The sequence below is a fragment of the Mus caroli genome, unplaced genomic scaffold, assembly GCF_978045245.1.
Source record: "Mus caroli unplaced genomic scaffold, Mus_caroli_1 scaffold_5, whole genome shotgun sequence".
Classification (NCBI taxonomy): domain Eukaryota; kingdom Metazoa; phylum Chordata; class Mammalia; order Rodentia; family Muridae; genus Mus; species Mus caroli.
Window position 1 is genome coordinate 67,944,187 of NW_028227260.1, and position 26,735 is coordinate 67,970,921.

At 38.8% G+C, this 26,735-nt stretch overlaps 1 protein-coding gene across 1 annotated transcript in view; it reads left to right on the top strand.

Annotated features, from left to right (window-relative positions):
- Positions 1 to 26,735, top strand: part of Tex11 (testis expressed 11) — a 209,617-nt gene that overhangs the window by 112,154 nt on the left and 70,728 nt on the right. Inside the window, exons 16-17 of the mRNA XM_021153053.2 lie at positions 3,122 to 3,224; positions 18,111 to 18,235. Of these exons, the coding sequence (XP_021008712.1) occupies positions 3,122 to 3,224; positions 18,111 to 18,235 (228 nt within the window). The remainder of the gene's footprint in view (positions 1 to 3,121; positions 3,225 to 18,110; positions 18,236 to 26,735) is intronic.

Genomic DNA, 26,735 nt, shown 5'->3' on the forward strand with positions numbered 1-26,735 from the left:
CTGCTTCTATTGACATCCTCCTATGATTTTGTCTTTAAGTATATGTTATGATTTATTTTATGAATTGACTTACATTATGTTGTATCAGCCTTGCATTTCCAGGAGGAATCCAACTTGATCATGGTGAATGATGTTCTTGATGTATTGGTTTGCTAGTGCTTTATTGAGGATCTTTTTGTACCTTTGTCCATCACAGGTATTGGTTTGTAGATTTGTTTTTGTTACATCTTTACCTGATTTGGTTATGAGAGTAATATTGGCTTCATAGAACAATTTCTGGATCCAGTGATCTCTCTGTTGCTATATTTTTTGAAGAGTTTGAAAAATACTGGTTATAGATTTTCTTTTAAAGTCTGGTAGAATTCTGCTAGGCCTCTATCCAGACCTGAAGGGTTTTTGATGGTTTGTTCGTATTTTAGAGAAAGGAAGCTTTTGAATATAGTCTCAATTGCCTTTGTTATGGTTATGTTTGGGTTGTTCTCTTCTTGGTTTAACTTTGGTAGTTTGGATGAGTCAAAAAATTAATCTCTATTAGATTTCCAACTTAATGGAATACAGGTTCCTAAAGCATTCCCTTATAATAGTCTTCATTTCTTTTGTATCTGTTGTAATGTTTCTTTGTTCATTTCTAATTCTGTTAATTTGGGTCATCTCTTTTTTGTTGTTATTGTTGTTAGTTGGTCCAAGAAGCGAGCTCTTACAGGTATTCATTCTTTGTATTATTTTCTTTATTTCTATTTCATTAAGTTCTGCATTGATTTTTTATTATTTCTTGCTATCTGTGGAGTTTGGGATTGGTTTGTTCAAAAAGAACAAATTCCTGAGTTGCATCATGAAGTCATTCAATTTGTTCTTTTTCTGATCTTTTTGTGTAGACACTCAGGGCTATAAACTTCCCTCTTAAATCTGACTCTTATGTACGCAAGAGGTTTAGTCAGAGTGCATTTTCATTTAATTCCCAGAATGTTTTCGTTTCTTTCTTGATTTTTTCTTTGACCTATTCACCATCTCATAATGACTTCTTTAATCCCCATGAATTCACATCCTTACTGGAGTTGGTTTGCTGTTAGTTTTTAGTTTTATTGCATAATAGTCAGATAAGGTACATGGAATTATTTTAGGTTTTCCTTGTTTGTTAATGTTTGCTTTGTGCCTCAGAATGTGCTTTACTTTGGAGAAGTTTCCATGTGCTTCTGTGTCATTTGGATGGACTATTCTGTAGATATTTGTTAGGGCCATTTGATATAGGATATTCTTTAATTCTGAGGTTTCTCTGGTTTTTGACCAGATGACCTATCTATTGGATAAAATAGGGTGTTGAAATTACCTACAATTATTGGTTTTGTGTTCATCTGTGTTTTTAATTCAAATAGTATGCTTTTTGTGAAATTGAGTGCACCAAACTTTGGTGCACATGTGTTCAGTATTGTGATTTCCCCAGATTAATCCCTTGATTAGAATGAAGTGCCCTTCATTCTTTCTTCTGATTAGATTTAGTTTGATGTTTATTTCGTTAGATATTAGGATGCCAATGCCTGCTTTCTTCTTGATCCCATTTGAGTAAAATACTTTTTCTGTCATTTCAATTTAAATCATTTAAATCTAAGTTTCTTGTGGGCAACAGGATGTGAATTTTTCCCAGCATAATATTTTTATTGATTACTTGAGAATTTCCCATCATGTACCCCAGTCACATTAAATTTCCAGTCCTCCCAGGTCTGCCCCCTACTCTTGTGACCTCTCCCACAATAGAAGAAGAAAGAAAAAAACACCGCAAGTCCAATTTGTGTTGTTCATATACTGTCTGAAGCATGGTCAAACTCACAGTAGCCAGTTTCCTCAAAAAACAAAAACAAAAACAAAAAACAAAACAAAAAACCTGACTCCTTCCTCATCTGCACTCCTACTAGAAGCCCTCAATTGTAGAGCGTTACATTTCAGCATCCTTTTCACACTTTTTAAGAGTTCTCTTCAATGCTTTCCTGTCTAGGCTGTTATGTTGGGTGTACAGGGGGCAGTATGTGCTGGGGGTAGTGTTTGTCATGGAGGCCTTTCATGTATTTTTTTTTCCAACTCTTAAGTCTGAAGTCATCAGTATCACTGCAAAAGTAGCTTCCTTGCCCTTTACAGTCAGCAAGAGCATGGATCAAGAATTTCCATGTGAATTTTGTCAACAGCAAGAACTGCAGATATCCACATGGTCTCCAGTGGCAATATAGACCGTGGACATCAACACAGCCCTCTGTTGCAGCATGGGCCACAGTAGATTTTTTTAAAGATTTATTTATGTTTTTATTTAATGTATACAAGTACAGTGTAGCTGTCTTCAGACACACCAGATGTTGGCAGCTCATCTTTCTTAAAAATGTATTTATGAAATATTTTGAAACAAAAAACGAATGTTCCTTCTCCCAGAAAGGATTTCCCTTTTTCTTGCATATGTTTGGGAGTAATTATTCATAACTTTAGGTCTTTTAAACCCTCTCTACACCAGATACTGTAATTTAGGCCTTACAAACAAATAGGTTTGACTTTATTACACCTCATGGGACAGTTTCTCCCTATGTGGTATACTCCCTTTTATCCAGGGTCAAAGTCACTCTGTCTGTGGTCTTCTGGAGTAGTTATATGTAGGATTAAGTATACTGCTGACTTAGTCTAAACATATGATCTTGTGGAATTTGATGTCTAATTCCTGATTTGCCAAGGCCTGTCAAATTTTCAGTAAATATTTGTCCATATTCACAAACACCTACCATCAAAGGCGTTTTAATTCTCTACCTTTCTGGGTCTCAACTTTTTCTTAGATGTGATTTCATGACCTTTTGCTACTTTCCCAAGTGTCCTATTATTTTGTCTTAGTTTAAAAATATTTGAAGTATATTATCCAACATTTATGGTTGTTTTCAGAAGGAAAGCTCTTTTAACATGGTTTATTCACTCTTCTAGAAGCAAACCTATTTCTCTAACCTTGTAAGGCAATAGATTTTTAAAATATTTTTTTTAGGTTCCTTTCTTATCATTGTAAGTACCCCTCAACAATTGTGTCTAACAATAATATTAGTAAAATATGGTGAGGACTTTTACAAAATCAACCTTAAAGTTTTTGTTTTCTTTTCAGGCTAAAGAGGCCATAGCAGAAGTTGAGCAAAAGGATCCTACACACGTTTTCACTCGATATTATATATTCAAGATCGCAATCATGGAGGGTGATGCTTTCAGAGGTATAAATGTTCTTTATGCATTAATGTTAACAATAAAAAATCCTCAGAGAATAAAAAGCCCACAATAAGTAAATAGTTTTCAAGATAATAGACTGAATAGATATAACTCTTACATAATAATTATACAGTAATGCACAACAAAGCTAGAGAGTATGTGAAAGTATTAAAAAAAAAAGCAACCACCTATCTAAATGATCTTAAATGGGCAAATATTGGACAAGAATTCGGGAAACCATCATTTGAGCCAACAATCTCTGATGTTGTTGGCAATTATTATAAAAATTCACAGCAGTTAAGAATTAACTAGCCGGGCGGTGGTGGCACACGCCTTTAATCCCAGCACTTGGGAGGCAGAGGCAGGTGGATTTCTGAGTTCGAGGCCAGCCTGGGCTACAAAGTGAGTTCCAGGACAGCCAGGGCTACACAGAGAAACCCTGTCTCGAAAAACCAAAAAAAAAAAAAAAAAAAAAAAAAGAATTAACTATAGTGGTTGTACCAGTTTGCAATCCCACCAGCAAAGAAGGAGTGTTCATCTTTCTTCACATCCTCACCAACACGTGATGTCACCTGAGGTTTTGATCTTAGCCATTTTGACTGGTGTGAGGTGGAATCTCAGAGTTGTTTTGATTTGCATTTCCCTGATGTTTAAGGATGTTGAACCATTTTTAAGGTGCTTCTCAGACATTTGAGATTCCTCAGTTGTGAATTCTTGGTTTAGTGCTATACCCCATTTTTTGATTGAGTTGTTTGGTTTTTTGGTGATTAACTTCTTGAGTTCTTTATATATATTAGCTCTCTATCTGCTGTGGGGTTAGTGAAGATTTTTTTCCCTATCAGTAGGTTAGCATCTTGCCTGGCTAGTGAGCAGTGTTGCTTCCAGCTGAGTAAGCCTGTTGATGACAATTCTCCAGGGGTAGCCTCCATATAGCACCTCATGGCACAATGATGGTTAGCCAGGAAGGAGAAGGCAGCTTCCAGTCTAGTTGTAGCTGGATTTCTCTGTATCCTGAGACTAGGGTTGATGGTATTTTCAACTATAGGATTTTATCTATCCAGTTTTAACTGCTGTGGACAACTAACAGCAGTGGTAATTGCCTGTATTGTTTTGGGGGCCTCCAGGGCTCCTCTGACCAAAACACAACAGTCCTACCTAGTCTGAACTTTTCATCTAATAACCCATGACCTCTGAAAGCACCTTTACCACTCATGTATAGTCCATTCATTCAAATTCATTTTCATTTATTTTGTTTTTATTAGCTTATTAATGATCATATAGTTCTCTATGCTTTTTCATTCATCATTAGTTATGATTGAACCTCCCCCAATCCCCTCTCCCCCCCCTCCCCGTCCACCCTCCAACTCTTCCACATCCCATACCTCCTCCCTGCCCACTCTCTCCATGTGGATGTCCTCACCTCCATCCTCCCCTATCCACCTGACCTCTAAACTCCCTGGGGTCTCCAGTCACTTGAGTGTTAGGTGCATCATCTCTGAATGAACACAGACCCAGAAGTCCTCTACTGTACATGTGTGTTGGGGGCCTCATATCAGCTGGTGTATGCTGCCTGGTTGGTGGTCCAGTGTCTGAGAGATCTCAGGAGCCCAGATTAATTGAGACTGCTGGTCCTCCTACAGGATCACCCTTCTACTCAGCTTCTATCAGCCTTCCCTAATTCAATAACAGGAGTCAGCTGCTTCTATTAGTTGGGTGCAAATATCTCCATCTGACTCTTTCGGGTGTTTGTTGGGTCTTCGGAGGGCAGCCATGATAGCCTCAGTAATAGTGTCAGGCCTTTGGACCTCCCCTTGATCTGGATCCCACTTTGGACCTGTTGCTGGACCTTCTTTTCCTCAGGTTCCTCTCCATTTCTCTCCCTGCAGTTCTTTCAGACAGGAACTATTATGGGTCACAGATGTGGCTGTGGGATGGCAACCCCATCCCTCATTTGATGCCCTTTCTTCCTGTTGTAGGTGGGCTCTATAAGTTCCCTCTCCCTACTGTTGGGCATTCATCAAAGGTCCCTCCCTTTGAGTCCTGGGAGTCTCTCACCTCCCAGGTCTCTGGTGCATTCTGGGGGTGTCCCCCAACCTCCTATTTCCTGAGGTTGCTTCAGGTTTCCATTCATTCTGCTGCCCCTCAGGGCTTCAGTCCTTTTCCCTCACCCAATACTAGATCAGGTTCCCCTCTCCTCCCACTCTCTTCCCCAAGGTTTAATTTTGACACCTTTGTCAAAAATCAGATGACTCTGTGAGGGCTTATACATGGCTCCTCTATTCAATAACATTTTATTGATTTTCCTGTCTGTTTTTATGCTTGTTCCATCCCATCTGTCATAGTTTTTTTTCCTGTTTCTGTGATAAATATCCTGTCAAAAGTAACTTAAGTTCACAGTTCAAGATATAGTCTATCATGGTGGAGACATCAATGCAGCAGAACATGGAATCAGTTGGTAACATTACATTCACATGAGGAGATGAGAACAATGAATGCATGAATGCTAGGGTGCAGTTCAATTTCATCACTCTATACAAGCCAGCATCTCTTTCCAAATGAGTGATGTAACCACCTCAGTTAGCATTAATGATCACACTGTTTTTGCTATTACAGCTCTATAGTGTAACTTGAAATCAAGTATGGTGATATCTTCCCCATTATTCTTTTATACTTGGTATTTCTTTGTCTAGTTCAGAGTTTCTGTTCTATGGAAATTTTAAGAGTGCCGTTTTCTATTTCTGTGAAAAATACTGTGAGAATTTAAAAAATTCTTTATTTTTTGAAAATTTATACCTATATGGAATGAAAGATAATCAACTTCCCTGTGCCCCTTATTTCATTTAGTTTGGTTTTCTGAATTGGTGATAAAAAACATGATCCAAAGCAACTCGAGGACAAAAAATGGTTTATTTCATGTTATTAGTGCATTATCAACAGAAACTAAGGCAGGAGAAACTCAATTCAGTAAAATGGACCTAAGAAAATGAAACACTACTTAATGGCTTCTTTGTTCTGACTTGCTCAGCTACCCTTCTTACATAGGCCAGCCCTAATTACCTCAGGATGGCCCTGTTAACAGTGGTCTGGAGCCTCCTATGTCAGTTACAATAAGAAAATGCTACGCAGACATGTCTACAAGGCCAACCTGATCTATACAATTCTTCAGTTGAATTTCCTTCTTTCTAGTTTGTCTCTGTGTTTGTGTCAATTTGATGGTTGAAACTGTGATATTCTCCCCAACCCAACCCCTCCCAACTTCATTTCTTTTTGTTTTTATAATCCACTAAGTCCATTTAGTGCTGCCCATATGTGCATGGGTGTGAGGCCACTCACTAGTTCACAGGAAACATACATCTTCAAAAGAGAATTCTTTCTCCCCTAGCAACTAAACAGTGCTGGTACTTCCTAAGTGAGGAGTGTGCCTGGAGATCACCTAGGTATGGTGTGGTTTTGACTAGCTTGATGTTTTGTAGGTCTTCTGCAGTAACCACCTTCTTGCAGAGAATGTTCCTGAAGGGGGAAGGTAATAATATAGTATGGGTCAAACAAAAGCAATGAAGTGGAATACTAGGGTCAGAAAAGCTTAAGCAAGGATGGGTATGGGAGTATGGAAGGAATTAGGAAGTGAAGAGGAGGGATAGCTCAACAGAAGGGGTATGAAAAGTCATATGGAAGCCTACTATCTCATAATCCAGCTTTAAAAGGTGGAAGGATAATAGGATACATGTGAAATGAAATAGATGAAGTAGGGAATACTGAGGTTAAAGGATTAAGTGGGGGTGGGGATGGGCAAATACGGGACAGAAGAGGTAGTGATAGGTTAAACTAAAATCTCAGAATCTATGTAAAAGCTTTATGGAAATCAACTAAGTAGTAAACTAATTTCAAAATACAACTGAAAAGGAGTTTAGGCAGAATTGTTATGCATGGTTTGACAACACTGTTGTTCCCTGAAGACATGGGTGATTAAGTGAAAATCACAGTACAAGGCATGGTTTAGCTTCTTATGAGTTATTGGTCAAGGAGGCCTGGACATTTCCAAAGAACCATAGGCTGTTGACATTACCATTGTTTGCCCACAATAACTTCATGGTAAGATTCTATTGCTGAAAACACAACACATGCTAGCTTCAGGACATAGAGAAGTCAATCTTAGACTGGCAGAAAAACTTCCTCCTTGTTGACTAACATTCATAATGCCAGAAAACATGTTATTCATGGTGTCGGAAGAAGGTACATCAGTGGTCTTACCCAGCACTAGACCCCATATGCCACAACACTAACTTGCTGGGCAAGCTATGGCTACTGGTACAAGAGTGGCTCTCCTTAATACCTTTCTCAGTATATTTGTCATTATAAATAGGAAGACTGCTGATTTTTAGATGGTTTTTTTTGTTGGTTTTTTTTTTTTTTGGTTTTTTGGTTTTTTGGTTTTTCGAGATAGGGTTTTTCTGTGTATCCCTGGCTGTCCTGGAACTCACTTTGTAGACCAGGCTGGCCTTGAACTCAGAAATCCTCCTGCCTCTGCCTCCCGAGTGCTGGGATTAAAGGCATGCACCACCACACCTGGCTCTGGATGTAAAAGTTTTTATCCTGTACTTTTTTGAAAGTATTTGTCTGTTCTAAATGTTTCCTGGTGGACTCTTTAGGTTCTTTTATGTATAGAATTATATAATCTACAAATAAAGATACTTTTCTTCCTTCCCTATTGTATCTCTTCTATTTTTCCTGTTCCTTTGCTGCTCCAGCTAAGCTTTCAGTACCATATTTATTAGGCATGTAGACAGTGAACACTCTTACCTTGTTCCTGATCTTAGTGAAAATGCTTTTATTTTTTTTTCCATTTAGTATGATGTTGATTGTAGGTTTGTCATTTATAGTCCTAACTATGTTGGAGTATGTTTCCTCTATTCCTAGTCTCTTCAAATCATTTCTTGTGAAAGAATGTTGAATTTTGCCAAAGGCCTTTTCTGCATCTATTGAAATTATCATGTTATTTCTGTGTTTGAGTCTCTTTATACAAAATATTATGTTTATTGGTTTATATATGTTGAACCATCTCTGATCATAATGAATGGTCTTCTGGTGTATTCTTTAACTCAGTTTGCAAGGATTTTATTAAGGATTTTTGCATCAAAGTTCATTAGATCTGTGTTCTCTCTCTCTCTCTCTAAGGCTAAGGTAGTGTCTGTTTTTATGGCAAGGTGTGTTTCTTACAAGCAGGATTTTTTGAGGCCCCAGGGAATGGGGAGGCCTGGTGGGTGGTGGTGGGTCAGGGGTGGGGGGAGGGATGTGGGACATCCTCTTGGAGATGGGGTGGAGGAATTGTTGGGAGGGACTGGGAGGGAGAGTAATGACTGGACTGTCATATAAAAGTGATAAAAAATCCAACTCATTAGTCATTGTCTTTTGATTGGGTAAATGAGATGTTTAGTATTCATATTGATTATTGAAAGTGTCTGTTTTTATTGATTTTGTAGTGTTTGTTGTTTTCCTAATCCTCATCTTCTTAACTACTATATTAGGATTCTTAATTTGTTTCCCCTGGAACCGTGTGTGTGTGTGTGTGTGTGTGTGTGTGTGTGTGTGTGTTTTCTGTTTATCTCAAACAATTTCTTCTGGTATCCTCTGACAAGATGACTTATTGGCCATAAATTTCTTTCTCTCCTTTTATCACAGAAAGTTTTTCTTTCTCCATGAATTATAACATATTTCCCCCCTAGGTCTATTGTCTGGATTGGCAACTGTGACATTTCAGAACTTGAAAGCCATACTTTTCTGGATTTTAAGGTTTCTGAGGAGAAAGCAGCTGTTATTCTGAGAGCTTGCTTTATATGTGATCTAGGTTTTTGTTTATTTGTTTGGTTGGATTTGTTTTGTTTTCCCTTTTAGAGTTTCCAACATATTTAGTTTTGTTTGTTTTGTTTTTGTTTTCTCTTTTATAGTTTCCAACATATTTAGTTTTTTTTAATGTAATGTGAGTTTATAGATCTGTGTGTTCGGTGTTCCATATGTCACTGGTACTTGGATGATACTTGGATGGAACACTCCCTCAATTTGTAATTGTATTCAAAATACTTTCTATGCATTTGTCATGGAATTTTTCTTTTTTTATGATCAAAATTTGTCGATCTATTTTCTACGGTGTCCCAGAGATCCTTTCATGGTTTTAAAATGTACTTTTGTCCTCACCTTTAAGCCTTCGTGATCCTTTCTCTTGGCAAGCTTCACAGTGACTTTTTAATTTGACTTAATTGTTCATTTCCTGCATAATTTTTCCAGTATTTCCATCTCTCTATTCCATTTTTATATTTTTGTTGACTCATATATCATTCATCCATTTGCATTCCCTTGGAATTCATTCTAGAGCTTATTAGCATCATTTTTTTACTTCTTTGAACATATTTATAGTCATTCTTTTCTGTGGGGTGGTAGTTTTGGAGACCACATGCCTTGGTTTTTCATGTTGCTTGTGTTTTTGTTTTGGACCTTGTGCATCAACAATTAGACCTTAGGTTGAATACAGCTGATCTTGCTCTATTTTGCCATTCATTTGTGTGGAATGTCATTTTCTACCTCATCACATTCAAACCTTGTGTCCCTAAAAGGCTGTCCTAAAAATGAATCTTTTATAGGTACGATCTTTTCTTAGTTTTAAACCATTATATACTCTGTGTCTTTCGATGACAGAATTAAGCTATTTTTCTTCAAGGCAATTATTGATATACAAGGATTTATTATTGCCATTCCATTCATTATTTTGTTTTTATAGAACTTTTGTTCCTTTCTACCTGTTGTCTACCTGTTTCCACCTGTTCTATGTAATCAGGTGGTATTCTATACTTATCTGCTTTCATTACTGTATATGTTATGTAATAATTATAGTTTGTCTGTGGTTACCACAAAGCTTATTTAATACATTATATAATGTGCTGTTTTAAGCTGACAATTACTTTACTTTGATTATAGCAAAATAACTCAATCTTTTTAGTCCACCTGCTTCTTTATAGCTTATATTTTTGATACAACTTACATTTTATATTAAGTATTCTTTAAAATTATTATGGGTATCAGTTTAATCATTTAATCTTTAACCTTCATTCTAAAGATATGAATTACACACCTATTAAGACTATTCTGAATTTAACTGGGTACTTTCTAAATTTACATTTTTACTCCTGCTAAGTGACATACTTTTCCTTCAGCTCAAAGAATTCCCATTTCCATTTCTAGCAAGGCATCACTGACGTTGATGAACTCCTTTAGTGTTTGCTTGTCTGGGAATTTTCATTTTCCCTTCATTTCCTTGTCAAGACTTCCTATGTAGAAGTTTTTTTCCACCTGTACTTTGGATTTGCTGCCTCAATTTCTGGCCGGGGTGCTGATTCTGCCAAGAAACATTAGAGCTGTAGACCATTGGCACACCTGTACATGTGCTGCTTCTCTACGTCTGCTACTTTCAGCATCTTCCCTCAATCTCTCAGCTTTTTATTATTTGATAATGTCTCAGGTGAATCGTGCTTGCATTAAATCTGCTTAGACATTTGTTACCTTCCACTAAAATTTAGAGTCTAAATGGATACCTACATCTTTTTTTGAGATTTACTGTTTTTTACTATTTTTATCTTTAAATAAATTTTCTATCTCCTTGTATCTCAATTTCTTTTATCTCTTGATGTTGTTCCATAAATTTCACATTTGTTCATTCCTTAATCATTTTTTTTCTCAACTTTTCTTTGGCAACATGTTCTTTTTTCTCTTTCTTTATTTTTACACTCCAGATTTTATTCGACCCCCCCCCAATCCATGCTCTGAATGCTGCACATCCCACACCTCCTCCCTATCTCCCCTCCCCCATCTCCACGTGGATGCCCCCACTCCTACCCCACCTGACCTCTAAACTCCCTGGAACCTCCAGTCTCTTGAGGGTTAGGTGCATCATCTCTGAATGAACACAGACCTGGCAGTCCTCTACTGTATGTGTGTTGGGGGCCTCATATCAGCTGGTGTATGCTGTTTGGTTAGTGGTCCAGTGTTTGGAAGAACTTGGGCGTCCAGATTAATTAAGACTGCTGGTCCTCCTACAGGGTTGCCCTCCTCCTCAGCTTCTTTTAGCCTTCCCTAATTGAACAACAGGGGTCAGCTGCTTCTGTCCATTGCTTGGGTGCAAATATCTGTGTCTGACTCTTTCAGCTGCATGTTGGGTCTTTCGAAGGCCAGTCATGATAGACTCCTTTTTGTGAGTGCTCCATAGCCTCAGTAATAGTGTTAGACCTTGGGACCTCCCCTTGATCGGGATCCTACTTTGGGCCTGTCCCTGGACATTCTTTTCCTCAGGCTCCTCTCCATTTTCTCCCTGCAGTTCTTTCAGTTAGGAACAATTATGGGTCAGAGATGTGACTGTGGGATGGCAACCTCATCCCTCACTTGGTGTCCTGTCTTCCTGCTGGAAGTGGGCTCTATAAGTTTCCTCTCCCTACTGTCAGGCATTTCATCTAATGTCCTTCCCTTTGAGTCCTAAGAGTCTTTCACCTCCCAGGTGCATTCTGGAGGGTTTCCCAACCTCCAAGGTTGCCTGTTTCCATTTTTTTCTGCTGGCCCTCAGGGCTTCAGCCCTTTTCCCCTACCCAATACCAGACTAGGTTCCCCTCTCCCCACTCCACTTTCCCTCTCAAGTCCCTCCCTTTCTCGCCACTTTTGATTGTTTTCTTCTCCCTCCCAAGTGGAACTGAAGCATTCTCACTTGGGTACTTCAGCTTTTTCACCTTTTTGAGTTCTGTGGACTGTATCTTGGATATTCTGTACTTTTTTTTTTTAAAGCTAATATCCACTTATTGGTGATTACATACCATGCATGTCCTTTTGGGTCTGAGTTACCTCACTCAGTATGATATTTTCTAGTTACATCTATTTGCCTGTTTGTGATAGCCAGAAGCTGGAAACAACCCAGATGTCCCATGAATTGATACAGAAAATGTGGTTCATTTTCACAATGGAATACTATTTACCTATTAAGAATGGCAACATATTCTTAGATTGTCTTTCAGTTCAGTTTTTTTTTCTAGTCAGTCAGACCTACCACTGATGCTCTTTATTGTACTTTTCAATACTAGAATTTCTTGTTAATTTTTTTTTTCGAGACAGGGTTTCTCTGCGTAGTCCTGGCTGTCCTGGAACTCACTCTGTACACCAGGCTGGCCTCAAACTCAGAAATCCACCTGCCTCTGCCTCCCAAGTGCTGGGATTAAAGGCGTGTACCACCATGCCCAGCCTTAGAATTTCTTTTTGTATTTCTGTTTCTGTATTTTGGGTGTGAGACATGTGACTATATAACCCTGGCTGATCTGGAACTTTGTGTAGGCCAGGCTGACGTGGAATGTGTTGTGATCTTCCTGCCTCTGCATCTGTGTGCTGTGGGTATAGGCATGCATCAATATGATCAGCTCTGTTTTAGTTTTGTTGTTACTGTTTCTATTTTCTTTTTTATTATGATTTTTAAATTTTTATTTTATGCCTATGGTTGTTTTACCTGCATGCATGCCTGTTGCTTGCAAGGGCCAGAAAAGGACATCAGATCCCTGACTATTGGAGTTACAGGTGGGTGAGCTGCTGTGTGAGAGCAGGGAATTAAGCCTGGGTCCCCTGAAAGAGCTTCTAATGCCGTTAACCACTGAGCCATTTCTCCAGTCCCCTTTATCTTCTTTTTAAAAAACATTATCTGTTTATTGAGATAGAGAAGGAGAGTGGAGGGAAAGATGGGAGAGAATAGGCCACAGTGTATGTGTGAAAATCAGAGAAAAACTCGTGGGGGTCAGTTCTCACCTTCCTCATATGGGCTCCAGAGATCAAATTCAGGTCATCAAGCTTAGCAGCAAGGCCTTTATCTGCTATGCCATCTCACCAGCCCTGCTTCTCTTTGTACTTGATGTTTAGGAAGCTTCTTTGAAAAAAAATATTTTTTTGTATTATTAGTCTGGCAGTTTGCAAATCCACATTTATTTCCTTCTTTTTAAGCAATATTTCTTTGTTACCCAGGCTAGTTTCAAACTCCTATGCACGCATGATGCTCACACCTCAGGTTCTGAATGCTAGGACTACAGGTTTGTGCCTTGCAGCCAAGTGTATAAATCCTTAGTTTCTTTAAAGACTTTTACTAGGTTTATCCACTTGGACTTGAGCTTTGTACAAGATAAGTATGGATCAATTTGCATTCTTCTACATGCAGACCACCAGCTAAACTAGCACCATTTATTAAAAATGCTTTATTTTTCCCACTGTATGGTTTTGGCTTCTTTGTCAAAGGCTAAGTGTCCATAGGTGTGCGGGTTTATTTCTGGGTCTTCAGTTCTGTTCCATTGATCTACCTATCTATCTCTGTACCAATACCATGCGGTTTTTTTCTTTTTGTTTTTATTGGATATTTTCTTCATTTATATTTCAAATGCTATCCCAAAAGTCCCCTATACCCTCTCCCCCCACCCACCCTGCTCCCCTACCCACTCACTCCCACTTCTTGGCCCTGGCTTTCCCCTGTACTGGGGCATATAAAGTTTGCTAGACCAAGAGTCCTCTCTTCTCAATGATGGCCAACTAGGCCATCTTCTGCTACATATACAGCAAGAGACACGAGTTCTGGGGGGTGCTGATTAGTTCATATTGTTGTCCCACCTATAGGGTTGCAGAGCCCTTCAGCTCTTGGGTACTTTCTCTAACTCCTCCATTGGGGGCCCTGTGTTCCATCCAATAGATGACTGTGAACATCCACTTCTGTATTTGCCAGGCACTGGCAAAGCCTCAGAGGAGATAGCTATATCAGGGTCCTTTCAGCAAAATCTTGCTGGCGTATGCAATAGTGTCTGGGTTATTAGCCCAGAAACCTAGAATACCTAAGATACAACTTCTAAAACACAAGAAAATCAAGAAGGAAGACCAACTTGTGGATACTTCATTCCTCCCTAGAATAGGGAATAAAATATCCATGGAAGGAGTTGCAGAGACAAAGTTTAGAGCTAAGACGAAAGGATGGACCATCCAGAGACTGCCCCACCTGGGGGTCCATACCATGCAGCTTTTATCACTATTGCTCTGTAGTACATCTTGAGATCAGGGATAGTGATTCCCCCAGAAGTTCTTTTATTGTTGAGAATAGTATTTGCTAGCCTTGGATTTTGGTTATTCCAAATGAATTTGCAGATTGCTCTTTCTAATTCGTTGAAGAATTGAGTTGGAATTTTGATGGGGATTGCAGTGAATCTGTAGATTGCTTTTGGCAAGATGGCCATTTTTACAATGTTGATCCTGCCAATCCATGAGCATGGGAGATCTTTCCATCTTCTGAGATCTTCTTTGATTTCTTTCTTCAGAGACTTGAAGTTCTTGTCATACAGATCTTTCAATTGGCTATTAGTATTAGGGTGATGTATTATTTCCATGCTTGTGTTTGATCTTTGTGGCCTTGCATCAGTGTCTGCATATTTGAGGAAGAAGGGAATTACTGTGGTCATTGTGAATTAGCTTTGTTTAGAAAGGCCTTTCATCAGTCAGTTCACTTAGAGATTCTGGGCAGGATAATTGGTGTGATTCGTAGCATGTTGCTTGTGTCATTTGACAGGCCTGAGATTGCTCAGTGTGCCTGGTTCCTATAAACACAAGTTTAAATATGAAGGTAGATCCATTGCATTGACATAATGATTGAGTCTTTGAGGTGATTTACAACTTGATCTTAGAGACAGGTCCTGGAGACTGTGTCTGTTAGGGATATCTGTATCTTTAGGTCTGTGCTAGCTGCATTTGCTTTGGGATGAACCATTAGCCTGAGCATCCAAGTGTCTGCTTTCCTCGAGGGACCAACTCCCAGGAATGTACCTTTTGTAGCCAGATTTGAGAATAGCCTTTTATAGCCCTGGTGCTCTGTCCAATCAATCCTTATGGACCTAATCTCCAAGCTAGAGCCCACATATCTATGTTCTGGCACAGTTTCCAGTTTCCTGGGAACCAAACACCAGGCCAGTGTCCACATCCTCATGCTTTTGGATAGCTCATATATCTAAAGATAGTGTGGCAGTACTCATAATACCAGGATCCAGACTGGAAGATGAGTCTGGTGTTTATATCTTCTGGGATGGACTAAGTTAATTAAGGCTACCTGATGCACATGTGGAACTTACATGTATGTGTGGTGGGGCTGGGGAGGCAAGGACCTGTTACCTAGGTCTACTAGAGTGAGCTTAGCTTTTGAGTCTGCTTGAGTAGGCCCGAAGTCTACAACCCATGAGGCTAGTCTGCATCCTGTGTGTGTGTGTGTGTGTGTGTGTGTGTGTGTGTGTGAGAGAGAGAGAGAGAGAGAGAGAGAGATAACAACTTGCAGGATTGGGTTCTCTCCTTCTACCATGTGGGTCCTGCGATAAAACTCATATCACCAGGTTTGGTGACAAGTGTCTTAACCCATCTCACTAGTCCATTTTTGCATCTTATGAAATTTTGTCATCAGATCTATAAACCATTAGATTTATGTCCTTGTTGAATTGATATATTCATTACTTTGAAATATCTTAAGCTGGTAATTATTCTTTTTTCTGAAATGTATTTATCATTAATATAGATATTCTTACTTTACTTATATTTACTATAGTGTATTTTATCCTACATTTTAAACCAACTTTGTGTTTTATTATTTATTATTAACAGCCAAAGTATGTAATTAGCTTAGGTGCTGTCTTGGCTAGGGTTTCTATTGCTGTGAGAAAACACCAAGACAGAAAAACAAGTTGTAGAGGACAGGGTTTAGGCTTACACTTCCAGATCATATTCGTCATTGAAAGTCAGGACAGGAACTCAAGCAGGGCTGGGACCTGGAGGCAGGAACTGATGCAGAGGCCATGGAGGAGTGCTGCTTACTGACTTGCTCTCCATGGCTTGCTCAGCCTGCTTTCTTATAGAATCCAGAACCACCAGCCCAGAGATGGTATCACTTACCTATTTGATCACCAATTGAGAAAATGTCCTACAGCTGGATCTTATAAAGGCATTTCCTCACCTGAGGCTTCCTTCTCTCTGATGATTCCAGCTTGTGTCAGGTTAACAAATAAATTCAGCCAGTACAGGTATTGACAACAGATGTATGTGTAAAGAAAATGTGATGTTGTGGCTGGGATGTAGATTGATTCATAATAATGTGCTTGACTAGTGTACTGGTTAGTTTTGTGTCAACTTGTCACAGCTGGAGTTATCACAGAGAAAGGACCTTCAGTTGAGGAAATGCCTCCATGAGATCCAACTGTAAGGCATTTTCTCAATTAGTGATCAAGGGGGAAAGGCCCCTTGTGGGTGGGACCATCTCTGGGCTGGTAGTCTTGGGTTCTATAAGAGAGCAGGCTGAGCAAGCCAGGGGAAGTAAGCCAGTAAAGAACATCCCTCCGTGGCCTCTGCTCAGTTCCTGCTTCCTGACCTGCTTGAGTTCCAGTCCTGACTTCCTTTGGTGATGAACAGCAATGTGGAAGAGTAAGCTGAATAAACCCTTTACTCCCCAACTTGCTTCTTGGTCATCATGTTTGTGCAGGAATAGAAACCCTGACTAAGACAACTAGTATGCATGAATCCCTGGATTTGATCCCTAGCAACATGTAAAATCAGGCACATGCCTCTAATCCCACCACTGGGAAGGTGGAGGTGAGAGGATCAGAAGTTCGAGTCATTCTTGGCTACAGAACTAATTCAGGCACAGCTTTGTCTGTATGGCATCTTGTCTTAGTGTACTTGTAAGCTGCTCGCAGCCTACAACCGGGTACTCCTGAAAGGCAGGCTGGGGCTGAAAAAGACTTAGACTGGGAGAGAAAAATGAGGCCAAGACAAATTGCTCTGATCAAAGCCCACGAGTTTACTAAGAGACTGTGCTTATAAAAGGGGGAAGCCCATCCCCCACCAATCCATTCTTGGTGCCCGGAGTCAGCCCGAAGAGGCTGTGGATTGTCTCAAAGGTGTCTCAGCAGGCAGCAGGATATCGGAGAAGAGCAGCAGCAGTTGACCCAAACAAAAGAAGCCAGCCAAGTTGGAAAGCTACACCGCAGGTGGCCCCACCTGAGTGGCGACAAGGTCTGCACCAGCCTGCTTCAGGCTGGGGGAGGCTACAATTCCTCCCTGAGTATATAATAAAAATAGCTGGACTGAGACATAAAATTTATTTATGCTCCATAGTCCTGCCTGGGAGTTATGGTGACTGGCGGCCACACCTGGCTTGAGAAATCTCAGATTTTCCCAAACTATTCTTATCTGTCAAGGAGTATATATATGCAGCTTGTTTGTGTTTATTTTACACAAACATGGTTCTGTGGTGTATTATTAACAAACCACAACCTCTTGGCATATACCTCTGTCTTAGATTGATATTGTTCCGAAATCTGGTTGCCCATCATTGGCTGACCAGCCCTCATAGCACACCTTATTCCCAAATCAGACCAAAGCCACAATATATACTTAAAATGCTTCTTCATATTGATGAATTTCTGCCACCTGCGCTTGCTGGAGGCGAGGCTGCACGCTTGCTGAAATCAAGCTATAAGGAGAGACTGACCTGCTTGAAAACAAAGTAGAAACAGTTGAAAAACAACAGGATAATAGCTTCTTTGGGGAAGTCCAGGTACTTTATTCAGTTGCAAATTAGCAACGATCAAGCTCAGACTCTGGCCTCCCCATGTGGAGGAACTGGCTTTGATGTTTAATTAGGCATTTTTCTACTATTCATATCCTTCTTGGTGGTTTATTAATTCATATGACTTAATGAATTTTATCTTTCTAATGATAAGATATTCTTAAGATGATTCAAAATTCATTGTGAAATAACCATAACTATTATCTTTGATGAAAATGTCTCACATTTTTATTGTTTGTTTCAGCTTTACAGGTCGTCAATGCTTTAAAGAAATCATTAACGGATGGAGAATCAGAAGATCGTGGACTAATTGAAGCTGGAGTTTCAACTCTCACAATCCTAAGTTTATCTATAGATTTTGCTCTAGAGGTAACAAAAGCATCTACTATTATATTATACTCTTTCCCTTTTTGAGGAAACAGATTTGTGTTTAAAATAAACAAAAATAAACATAGCAAAACACTAATTTTTAAACGGAGCTCTAGGACCACTAAGATAAAGGCAATTGGCACAGTCTCTGAACCTTTAACTCCCTAAGCCCACATAAAGGTGGAAGGAGAGAACTTACTTGACATAGTTGTCCTCTGACTTCCACATATGTTTCCCACCGAACATACATGCATACATACACAAGCATGCACATACATATACACACACACTAATAATGATGACAATGATGATTATAATAGTAATGATATTTTAAAATAAAAGAAACTTCAGATTTTAAAGTTATTCCAGGCAGAGCATATAGCTCCTAGTAGAGCATTTGCCTAGCATGCACAAGGCTCCATGTTAGATCCCAACTCTGAAAAGGTAGAGTATGGAGTAGTATATCACACCATGCGAATAAATATGTATCTGCTTCGAAATTTACATTTCTCATCAATTTAAATGAAATAGTTTAAACTAAATGAAATGGTTTAAACATTTGTGGTCTTTCTTTCTTTCTTTTTTTTCCAGGGTTGGTGGTAGTATTCTCACTCTGCAGCTCTGGCTAGTCTAGAACTTACTATATAGACCAGGCTGGCTTTGAGCTCATAGGGAGTAAAGATGTGGGTTACTACTATGACTAGTTTTGTGTTTTATAAAAAATATAAGGAGAGAGAAGGAATATGGTTGGTGGATGTGCAGTATGGTGTGGGGGTTCGGGGTGCCTCTCTGGGCTTATACTAGGACATCCCTTTCCTTTGAGGGAGCAGCCACAGGATGGTATAGTATAGAATAGAGTTTATTCAGAACATAGGGAGGAGAACTGAGAGGATAGTAGAGGCAGAGAAAGGCAGAGAGAAAGAGTAGAGGAATAGAGGCCAGCCATGAGTACATGGAGAGAGGGAAGAGGAGGGGAATAGGGAGAGGGGGTAAGGAGTAGGAGTACAAGGAGAGGAAAAGGGAGCAAGAGCAAGAGAGTGAGGAGGGGGCGAGCAGCCCCATTATAGTGAGTCAGGCACACTTGGCTTTTGCCAGGTAACTGTGGGGCGAAGCCTAGACAAAATGCCAACAACTTACTTATATCTTTTCTTTTATAGGTGCAAAACATCAATTTTAGTTTAATAAATACATCTGGTTTTACTTGTAAAATTTTGGTCTTAATAACATACAGAATTCAAAAAGCTTCAAGAGCAACTCGGAAACTCTTAGCCTAAATATAGAGTATTGGTCCCATACATGGGAGGCAAGTACTCTACCACAAAAGTATATCCCTATTCCTCTTTTAACTTTTTACTCTGAGACACACTCTCCTTTTCATTTGTACATTCATTTATATATTATATTTATATAAATTTATTTTATTTTATATTTAATGATTTATTCAATTATTTGAGTTATTTTTATTATTTAATAATATTAATTGTTAAATTTATATAATTTTAAATTTCTTTTTGAAATTTCTATGAATTTTATAAACTTTTTCCACCCTCCCAGTCCACCCTCTGAATGTTCCACATCCCATACCTCCTCCCCTCTCTAAATTTAATAAATACCTAACTTTTAAAAATCTTAATATCACCACCACTTGCAAATAAAGATAATGTTTCTGGGAATGTTATAAAAATTAACTAAAATGACTGAAAATGTGATTTATAAACTTTTTTGACTCTTCTAAAAGAGATTTAAGGCGGGTGTGGTGGCGCACGCCTTTAATCCCAGCACTTGGGAGGCAGAGGCAGACGGATTTCTGAGTTCGAGGCCAGCCTGGTCTACAAAGTGAGTTCCAGGACAGCCAAGGCTACACAGAGAAACCCTGTCTCACCCCCCCCCAAAAAAAAAGAGATTTAATTTTTTAAATTTTCTTTGTATGAGAGTTTTGCCTGCAGATATGTACATGTACTGCGTGTGCGCCTGTTACCCCTGGAACTGGACTTACAGATGGTTGTGAGCCATCATGAGGGTGCTGGGAAGTGAACCCTGGTCCTCTGGAAGAGCTGCCACTGTTCTTAAATGCTGAGCCATCTTTCTAGCCCCCTAGGCTATAACTCTTGATCATATTTAAAATACTTTAGTTTCTGATTTTTTTCTCTTAGATAAAAACCAAGGTTGTGCGTAAAACTTCATTTCTATGATTCTACTACTACTTCTTAATTTTTTATGTCAAATGTAAATTTTTAGACCTTTTTTTACTCTCACTTTCTGTTTCTTTCCATTCTGTACAAACATACCCCATATTGGTGTCCAATAATTTTCTTCCTTTAGAGATTCTGTTACCTTGTTTATCGGTATCCAAGTCTATGGTGTAAGTTATGTTTAGAAACTACTTTGGGTAAGTTGTTGGTCTAGGATCTTGAAATAGAGTTCTCAAGTTAGTTTGAATGGACAAAACGTTCATTGGCATTATTAAACAGCACTTAGAACAAAAACAAAATAATTAATCTGTAGATTAAGAATCACTGAAAATCAGAGCAGGAGGACAAGCTGTGAGGCCTGGATTGAACTGGGAAATCTCTAGAACAGGGAGAAGTTGAGCTTTGAAAAAAGGCTAGTATTTAGATATGTAAGAAAATATTTTAAAGGGTGAGATAATATAGATAAAATAGGGGGAAAATAGTGTGCTTGGCTTGGCTTGTGAGACAGTTTGGTTAGAGTGATAAAAGATTTATTTCTTGATCTTGTACATAATATAGTGACTTGAACATTCAAATAATGCTATAGAGAAGCAATACAAGATAAAGGGAATTGGGATCTGTGGCTTGATTGTATAGTACTTATTTTATAAACAAGAAAATTTATGTTGAAGGCAGGAGTGGTGTTCATAGCCTGTAGACAGGAAGGTAAGTATTTTTAGGTCAGATTTTATCTCAAAACACACAAAATCCAAACAGGAAACAGAATCATAAGCCATGGTTTGGGAATATAACTTCTGTTTCTGGGGAGCTGAATATGGAGAAATTAGAGATAGAATGGGAGACAATGATAATCCAATTTTAGGATTACAGGCTAGACAAGAGATGCTAAGGAGGTACAACACTACTTTCTCTTTTAGAATAAGATACCTTATTTCTCAATCTGTATTCCTTTCATTTCCTGTTGCTGTGATAAATACAGCACAAAAGTGACTTAAGGATGAAAGAGTTTCTTGGGCTTACAACTCCAGAGTCCATCATACTGGGGAAGGAGTGGTGGTAGGAACACAGGCCAGCCAGTCCCATTGGTCAGTATCCAGAAATGACATAGCATGAACTGGGGCTGGACTAAAAGCCTGGAGGCCTGCCCCCATTGACATGCTTCCTCTCTCAAGGCTTTACCCTCTAGAGTTTCCTTAACTTTTCCACACAGCTACCAAATGGGAACTAAGTATTCAAACATATGAACCTATGGGAGGTATTTTACCTTTAAACCACAACTATAGCCATTCATAAAATTTACCCTCCACAGTGAATACGTACATATTCTAGTTTCTAAAACCCAAAGAACTATTGAAGAGAACTTCCATGAATTCCTACTACTACCTCTCTGTACAGGGATCACACTGTATATATTTTATCTTTTCAACTAAAGCCAACCTCTCAATTTAGACACTTGCTTCTGAAATCACCTGGTACCATTGTGTTTTCTTTACTGAATTAATTCCATAGCTTGTGAATATCCTCTCATCTTATTCAAATGATCAGAAACTATAAAAAAAAAAAACCTGTCTTTACCATTTTCTTACCAACTACTACCTAATTTATTTTCTGGGTTTTGGTAACAAAACTCCTCTGAAATGTCTATACTTACTCTTCCATATCTCCTAAACTTTCTCTCCTGTCAAGCTTTGTTCAGAGACCACACCAAGTTGTTCCTCTTAAGGTCATGGTGACCTGGTTCTGTATATTACAATGGTTAAATCTTAGTCCTCATCATATTTTACTATCATCAGTAATCAATACAGTTGAATATTCTTTGAACCGTAATTAGGTTTTAGTTCTGTTTTATTCAGTCACTGTCTTTCATTCTCCTTTAATGGATTGTCTTTTCCTTTCTGTTAGACTTTCTGTCAAGTGATGACATTAGGGGATATATATATATATATATATATATATATATATATATACACACACACACACACATACATGAGAATGAGTTTTGAAGACAGTACAAGTATAAATTAATCATTCATGAAGGCAGGAAGTGAATGACTAAGGAAGCATCATGTGCTTGCCAATAGCATTAAGACTCATTTGATGGTGTTCACAAAGAAAGCAAATAATTGTATAATTTTATACAGCCTCTGAATTCTGTTTAATGAATGAAAGAGCAAAAGTAAGTCAGTGCAAAATTGGACTTAACTAGACTTTATAAAATGAATACAATGAATGAAAACTGTCAGTAAAAGTAGAGTAATTATAATGAATCCTAGAATTTTTAGTGGGTGTATTAGAAGACATAAAGTGACTGAGATGCAGTGAAAAGTTGGAAGCATCAATGTGTTGGAGGTTTTACTGCAGGATTGCTGTACTCAGTAGTAGAGAGAATGCATAGATAGTTAAGAGAGTGGTCAGAAAATGGAATTATTCTCATTATTCTAAAAATGTAAACAGCCTAGGTGTCTATCGATAAATGAACTGATAATGAAGTTGTAGTACATATATACAATGGAATTTTTATTCAACTATAAATGAAAATGAAATTTCAGGAAAGTGAAACTGAAAACAATTTTACTGTGTTAGGATATCTAGGCCCAAATAGATAATCACATGGTCTCCCTCCTATGCAGACCATACCTTAGAATTCTTCCACTGGTATGTTTAAACTGGAGTGTCTGTGGGAGTAAAATGCTAGAAAGAGGCTATTAGATGTGAAGAGGAAAGAGAAACCTTAAGGAAGGAGGTTAGCAGGATACATGTGATATGAAGGCAGAGGAGGGAAAGGGCACAGGACATCAGGGAAAGAATTAACCAAAACTAAAGATGGCTGAGAAAGCCCTGTGAAACCCTACCATTTTGTAAGTTAATGAAAATGACTACAGGCATCTCGCATGGGTGGCTAATGCTCCTCCAAGAAGCCAAATTAAATGAAAGTCTCAGTACCAGGTTTGGGATACCTCCCTATGAGCTGTTGGTAAAGAAGACTATAGAATCCCCCAGAACAATACAGATTAGTGCCAACATCATTTTTTGCCTGCCAGAACTAGATCATTGCTAAAGACACCACACTTGGGTTGTTCTATTTGGCCACCAAATTAAATAGTGAAACAGTCAACTATACCTCAGTTGAAATTCACACTAAAAGAAGTTGACAAGTAGTCACTACATGAATTTGTAATTTCCTTTAATGTTCATCCCTGCAAAGAGATCAATCACAAAGTTGAAACTAGTCTGAGCTACATAGTGAGTTCGCTCCAGGATGAAGAACATAAGGGGAGCCTTAATGAACAGGGAGGTGGAAGAGGAAGAGATAATTTATTACTGAAAAGATGTTCCATTTTTATAAAAGTTGTTAAGTAATATTCCACTACTTCCCAATAAGGGAAATCTTATTCTGGACTGCTTAGCACAAATTTCTGTAGTTGAGGTTGCAAGTACTCCAATATCCACTTTGTTTAAGCAAAATGATTTTATTTTATTAAATTTTCTTATTAATTTTTTAGTTTGAGAATTGAAATATACATATGTGCTTTCATCAAATCCATCTTCCTTTCTTCCCCTCCATTTCCCCCTCTTTTTCCTCCCAACTCCATGTGCTCTTTTTATAAATTTATTTTTTGTTATTTAAGATTTCATACATGATTACACTATATTTTCATACTTTTCACCCTCTTCCTGCTTTCAACTCCTCCCTTATCTCCAGCCACACCCTGTTAAATTCATGACCTCTTAGTCATGTGTATAGTCTATGTATGCATGTACAAAACCTGTTGCCCTTATTTGCAAGTATTTGGAGATGAATCCTTAGGATTGGGGTCCTTTGTCAGAGAGAGAGAGAGAGAGAGAGAGAGAGAGAGAGAGAGAGAGAGAGAGAGAGAGAGAGAGAGAGGAGAATTGGTGTTGTCTTTGTGATTTTATACAGGCAACCATATTGTTGATTGTTTATGGGAGCTACATTTCTATCCTTGGGGGGGCTGGGCTATCATAGAGCTGTCATTCCAGTCCTTAGATTCTTAAAATATTTCTGCCCACTGTTCCACAATTTTTCCCAAGCCGTAGGTTTAGAGGTTGTGATGTTTAATGTCCCATTTAGGGCTGAACACCCCATAGTCACCTCCTCTCTGCCTTTTAACCAACTATAGATCTAATAGTCTACATCTACTGAAAAACACAAGAGAAGCTTTTTGGATGAGATGTGAGAGCTTCACTCATCTTAGGTCATAAGGATTAGTATTTAGAAGGCAGTGGAAACTCGGTTTCTCTAGTAATATGGTAGTACTAAGTACTCCTTTTGACATGTATTAGTTCTTTTTCTGTTCCTGTGATAAAATACCTTGACTAAGGCAAGTTGTAGAAGGCAGGGTTTATTTCGAGCTTATGGCTCCCAGAGTGATGAGAGTCCATTTTCCATCATGAAAGGGAAGGCTAGCAGCAGGCATGCTGTGGGGAACAACAGGCTGAGGGCTCACAATTATTTTTTTTTTTTGCCTTTTAAAATTGAAACCATTTTCATACAATATAGTCTGATCATGTTTTCCCCAGCTTTCAACTATTCCCAGATCCTACTCTCCCCATCCCCACCCAAATCCATGTGCTTTACTTCTTTCTCTCTTTAAAAACCAAGTAACAAAAAGAAAAACTGAAAAATAAACAAACAAGAAAAAAACTGCAAAAACAGAAAATTGGAAACGAAAGTATATCCAGCAAAAGACTAATAGACATTTATAATAGCAGCAAGTGGCTTTGGAAACGTCAGAGCCTGCCTCTGGTGATGTACTTCCTCTAGCAAGGCCACATCTTGTTGTTATTGTTGTTGTTATTGTTCTTGTTAAAGTTTGCACAGCAAGTCTGCTACTTTTTATTAGATTTGTTATTAATTAAATTCATTCTCTGGTGATTTTATAGGGCATGACCTTCTTAAATTTTTCAATGCTGTTTTTTTTTTAATTAGATATTTTCTTTTTTTTGAATTAATTTTTTATTAGGTATTTTCCTCATTTACATTTCCAATGCTATCCAAAAAGTCCCCAATACACTCCCCCCCCACTCCCCTATCCACCCACTCCCACATTTTGGCCCTGGCATTCCCCTGTACTGGGGCATATAAAGTTTGCAAGTCCTATGGGCCTCTCTTTCCAGTGATGGCCGACTAGGCCATCTTTTGATACATATGCAGCTAGAGTCAAGAGCTCCGGGGTACTGGTTAGTTCATAATGTTGTTCCACCTATAGGATTGCAGTTCCCTTTAGCTCCTTGGGTACTTTCTCTAGCTCCTCCATTGGGGGCCCTGTGATCCATTCAATAGCTGACTGTGAGCATCCACTTCTGTGTTTGCTAGGCCCTGGCATAGTCTCACAAGAGACAGCTATATCTGGATCCTTTCAGCAAAATCAGCCTTTGGAAGCTGATTATGGCATGGATCCCTGGATATGGCAGTCTTTAGATGGTCCATCCTTTCGTCACAGCTCCAAACTTTATCTCTGTAACTCTTTCCATGGGTGTTTTGTTCCCAATTCTAAGAGGGGGTAAATTAGATATTTTCTTTGTTTACTTTTTTTTTTTTTTGGCTTTTTGAGACAAGGTTTCTCTGTATAGCCCTGGCTGTCCTGGAACTCACTCTGTACACCAGGCTGGCCTCGAACCCAGAAATCCGCCTGCCTCTGCCTCCCAAGTGCTGGGATTAAAGGCGTGCGCCACCACCGCCTGGCTTTATTTATATTTCAAATGCTATTCCCTTTCCTGGTTTCCCCTCTGAAAATCCCCATCCCCTCCCCCTCTCACCAACCCACCTTCTTCTGCTTCTTGTCCCTGGCATTCTTGTATACTGGTCCTCTTCTAAGGACCAAGGAAGGCCACATCTTCTAACCATCTCCAAACAGCATCACCAATGGGAAACCAAGTATTCAAATGCCTAAGGATGTTGGTGACTTTTTATTCAAATCACCAGAAGGCCTATAACCTCTCCAGCTATGGGTTCTTGGCTAGGTTTACAGTACTAAGTAGGAGTTCCCTTCTATTGAGGTGGACTTTAGGTCCAATTAGACAGTTGTTTGTTGCCTCAAGATACAAGTATCACTGTTGCACCATTGTAGATGTCTTGCTGATCCCACTGTGATTCTTAGGCTTCATAGCTATGTAAGACTCTTGGTAATTTTTTCCTTGGCAGTTTGCATAGTAGCTTTCAACAATATTGGTGGTAGCCCTGAGTCAATTAGCTTCAAGGTCAGTACCAGCTTGATTTCTTCTATTCCTGTGGTCCAAAGTGTGGTGTCTGCATCAGTGGGGTCTTTATGTTCTTGTTCTGACAA